Source organism: Gloeophyllum trabeum, assembly GCF_000344685.1.
Source record: "Gloeophyllum trabeum ATCC 11539 unplaced genomic scaffold GLOTRscaffold_00010, whole genome shotgun sequence".
Classification (NCBI taxonomy): domain Eukaryota; kingdom Fungi; phylum Basidiomycota; class Agaricomycetes; order Gloeophyllales; family Gloeophyllaceae; genus Gloeophyllum; species Gloeophyllum trabeum.
Window position 1 is genome coordinate 385,389 of NW_006920419.1, and position 4,404 is coordinate 389,792.

Consider the following 4,404-nt stretch of genomic DNA (forward strand, 5'->3'; position numbering starts at 1 on the left):
AATCTGGAGGATTTGCGTCAAGTGGTGTCCAAACAGCACCCGGGGAGCAAGAAAGATTATTTCCCTGCTTGTAGAGTCCCTGCCGTTGGTTTACCATAGACTTTTACATGTGAGGAATCGGACCTGGCGTGCCGCGCAGCGCCGAATACCTCCCAAGTTGCTCGTACAGCAGCTTTTGAGAATCCGTTGAGTGGATTCTGGCTGAGGGTCGGTGATAGGCACTAACACACGACAACACCAAAGACCAAAAAGAAATAAAACCTAAAACACCCAGTGGTATGGGTGTAGGCGGTCTAAGGCGATTGAAGGGTAATATTTAAGTTCGAAGGGAGGGGGAGAAGTTAGACGCCGTAGGGTAGCCCGTAGGAAAACCTAAAACAAACAAAATCTTGAGGCCTGAAACAAACAGTATAGCGATTCTCCGGAGTATTTATCTCTGAAGTTCGCCAGTAACCCGGGTGGGGAGTTCCACTGAACCCGAACAATAGTCTCGTGCCTACAGACGCTTGGTGAATTTTATACTCTAAATCCGGAGCTTACTTGGATCGATATGTGATGGCGGAGTTATCTAGTTTCGACGAGTCCGGCCTATTGGCAAAGCTAGGATTGATTGTAGACGCTAAGTCCGACGCGAAGGGACTCCGAGGGTCGCTGAGACGATAATTCTGGTACGCTGAGAGGGTGAAGTACAAAACTTGGATTTTCCACTACGCTCCATACTATTTAATGCTATTGGAATGGTTTTGCGTCCGCCCGGAGTTAAATAACAAATATGCTCCGCATCCCACACAATTACTCAGCCTTTGCCCACCGCTATACCATGTCCCATACGATCCTGCCGTGTTTCCACGTGCTCGTCCTAGGTCCTAGAGGTAGCCTCAACGCGTCAATGCTCGCTTGAAGTGCCTCATCACGCGGTACTGCAGGCTGATCACGTGCGGATTAGCTCCGGCCGCTTGCTGACTGATACGTTCCGTCCGGCCGTCGATTTACGTCCGCTGACTCGGTCGCTTTGACGGAAACGAAGGGGAGTGATGACTGGGGAGTGGTAATACCAATGACTCACTGCGACGCGGGCCTCCGCCGTTCCCGGAGATAATTAGTCACAAAGATATTCTTCCGGGTGACTTCGGAGCGTCTGGCAGCGGAGCTAAATCATTTCGGTGATCTGCGCCTGCCTTGAGGACGTTAGAAGGTCCGGAATTAAATCCAGAACCCTTCGTCGGTTACTTGTCGCGTAAGAGGTTCGACAGGTGGTGTCGAATAAACTTTGGAGGGGATGTATGGTGTGTCAAATTCGCAATTTCAGGGGTCAGAAGATCGCTGGGGCTTATCATCGGCAACACCTGCCGAGTCTACCAATACGACCCCTCGAAAAAACAATCCCACGAATGTATGACTAAGCCATCAGTCACGTGAATAGAGGGCATTACGTGCAAAGGCCATACTGAATGAACAAAGAAAATGAATATCTATTATACTGAACTGTGTACTGGCACTGTCTACTTGAATCTAGCATGGATGAGAGCATACGTGAGTGGGGTTATCAAGATAATATTGCTTTGAATAAACAACACACTTCAGCCCAGAAATGTGTGCGGTGCAGCTATAGGGGGGCAGTCAACACATTTCCCGTAAGGAAGAACGGAAGTGGATACCTAAAGGTCTGCTTTACATGTACAGGCAAGCAGATGATAGCCAAAAGACTGGCGGAGGAGAAGGAGAACATTGGTGCATCTCAGACTTCAGGGCAATATGAGAAGCTTCCACCATCCTGCATAAGCTTGGAGACGTGCCTCAAACTCATACAGAAGAACCGTAACTCACCACTCGAGCTTGATGCCTTTGTCACAAAGGATGACTTTGCTGCGGACGTGAAGCACTCACACCATGAGCGCGGTAACAGTCTTCGAGATTGACTGAACGAGGTGTCCGATTACCACTGGAAGTATGTACTGATAACCTCTAATGCGCAACCCTAAGACATCACCATGGTTAGTCAGAAGAAGACTCGGAAAGGAAACAGTACTGTCATCACGTACTACTGCATCCAGGTGGAGGGCGACGAAGCAGAAGCTCAACCAGGATCCAAAGCAGCACTGAGGCCACACACGGATGCGGCGATACCACTGCAAAGGATGGCTCAAGGTCACAATCCAGGATACCATTCCTACCATATGTCGAATCTGAATGAATCACATGTGAAGATAATATAATATATTCAACCTTTGCGTAGACGTGCGCATCTGTGAACGAACAGACAAGTAAACCCACTTAGCATGTCTAACGAAAGAGTGCAAAGATGTCGCATTACCTGTGAACGAACAGACAAGTAAACTACAGGTAATGGTAAGTCCATGAACGAACGGGTTCACGAATACAAACACACCCCACTTAGCACATCTAACGAACAAGTGCAAAGATGGGGGTGTATCTACGGGGGCGTTGTACTTAAGGTCCTCGAGCTCGCAAGGTACGGTACAACAATCTAGATATGTCAAAAGGTTATCACAACACTATATGAGCTGTCAGAGTGATAAAGAGTGACGATAAGAGAACAAAAGATAAACATAACCCAAAAAGGAAAGAATGTCGCTAAATTGGGAATCCGTGCAGTTTGCCACAGCCTGAGAAACAGAGCGGTGTCACCTCTCTGATTCCCACAGTCACTCCAACATCACGACATCGTGCACCCACACCTGAGTTCACACAGCACCAGATATACACACTCTGGCAGCACTTGAATGAGGAGGTATGGCACCTGGATGATGATCAGGTCTTGTCAGCACGGAAGGTTCTAGAGGCCGCAAATGGGAAGGAGATCGAGATGATTAATGTTGAGCAGGAACCAGGGATTGAAGTGATGGCATTTTCGCTGAAGGAACTGGTGGAGACATATGGTGCCCAGACAGCGGAGCTGGCAATGGATTCAACATGTGAGTACTAGTGTGAGCTATGCTTTGGGTGAGCCTCATTGTTACTTACATCATACACGCAGGGAAAACCAATGTTGCCTCCTATGAGCTGTATGCCCTTGTTGGCGAGGCAAATTGCCAGGCGTTACCGATGGGCTTTGTCTTGACAGCAATAACAGATGGCTCAGCGACAAAGGGCACAAAGAAATGGATGCTTACTCAGATACTCAGATAGTTCAAAAAGCACTGCCTGAATGTCAAATTCACCCTGTCAGACAAAGACTAGTCTGAAATCAATTCATGCTGTGACATCTTCAACAACGGGAAACATCAGATATGCTACTGGCACTCGATTGAATACATACATCAAAGAGCAGCTTGGCGAGAATAAGCCACCAGTGCACTATGATCCACATAAGGCACATGCTGTCTACAGCTTCATAGACCCGACATGGGCACCCGGTGTGGACAGAGGCAAGGTCAATGAATATCTCAATGGGCGTGATGTTGAGAGGGATGGGAATGAGCAAGGTGGTGTCCGAGAACAACTGAAGGCGGTGAGAGATGTCACCTCTTGCTGTAGTATTATTACATTATTCACCCAATACTACCGTGTACCCTATTACATTAAAAAGGCTACGTGTGTGGTGTTTGTGCATTATTCTCCCCAATACCTTATAGAGCTACCAGCAGCCCAGCTGGGCTTGAATATGACAACCCCGGCATTTCCGGCATGGAGATCCACACCAGGATCAGGCTCCTAAACCACCGTCCTTAGTGTTCTTGCTCCTCCTTTACTAGGGCGCATGTGCAATGTTATGTAATACAAATCTATTTTTAATTTATTACCGGATACAGAACGAACAGAGGAGGAGAACACTGTAGGACGGCTGGAAGAAATCGTCTCCCCGAGATCACCGAGTATGACTAAGCATTCCGAAAGTGGTAGCGGCTGAGGCCTTTCACCAGCAGTCGGCGGGATGTAGTACAAGCATTTGCGCGCATACCTATAGAATTTGAAGCACATTCTATTTGTATATAATGCACCAATGGTCTGACATAGACAAAAGCAAATACAAGCATTGACAGTGTCACTGAGGGCTGAACATTGGGTTCAGAAGCCATGATAAATTCCTCTGAGGGACAATAGTTCACGGGGGGTGTTTACACTGGGGGAGTACCAGTAAGATAGCTTTCTATGCCTTTCTATATAGTTTTATCCTTCCTAGTTTTCAGGTGCTCCTTGCATTGCCCGCCGACTGCTGGTGGAATGCCTCAGCCGCTACTGCTTTTGGAATGCTTAGTCATACTCGGTGATCTCGGGGAGACGATTTCTTCCAGCCTTCCTACAGTGTTCTCCTCCTCTGTTCGTTCTGTATCCGGTAATAAATTAAAAATAGATTTGTATTACATAACATTGCACATGCGCCCTAGTAAAGGAGGAGCGAGAACGCTAAGGACGGTGGTTTAGGAGCCTGCACCGGGATTT

At 47.6% G+C, this 4,404-nt stretch overlaps 1 protein-coding gene across 1 annotated transcript; it reads left to right on the top strand.

The window, feature by feature from the left end:
* Positions 1-2,797: 2,797 nt before the first annotated feature.
* On the top strand, positions 2,798-3,150 carry GLOTRDRAFT_44802 (uncharacterized protein; the record flags this gene model as incomplete). Its single annotated transcript, XM_007869518.1, has 2 exons — positions 2,798-2,936; positions 2,999-3,150. Coding segments are annotated over 2 exons (291 nt in total), but the record flags the coding sequence as incomplete, so codon positions are not given.
* Between the last annotated feature and the right edge of the window lie 1,254 nt (positions 3,151-4,404).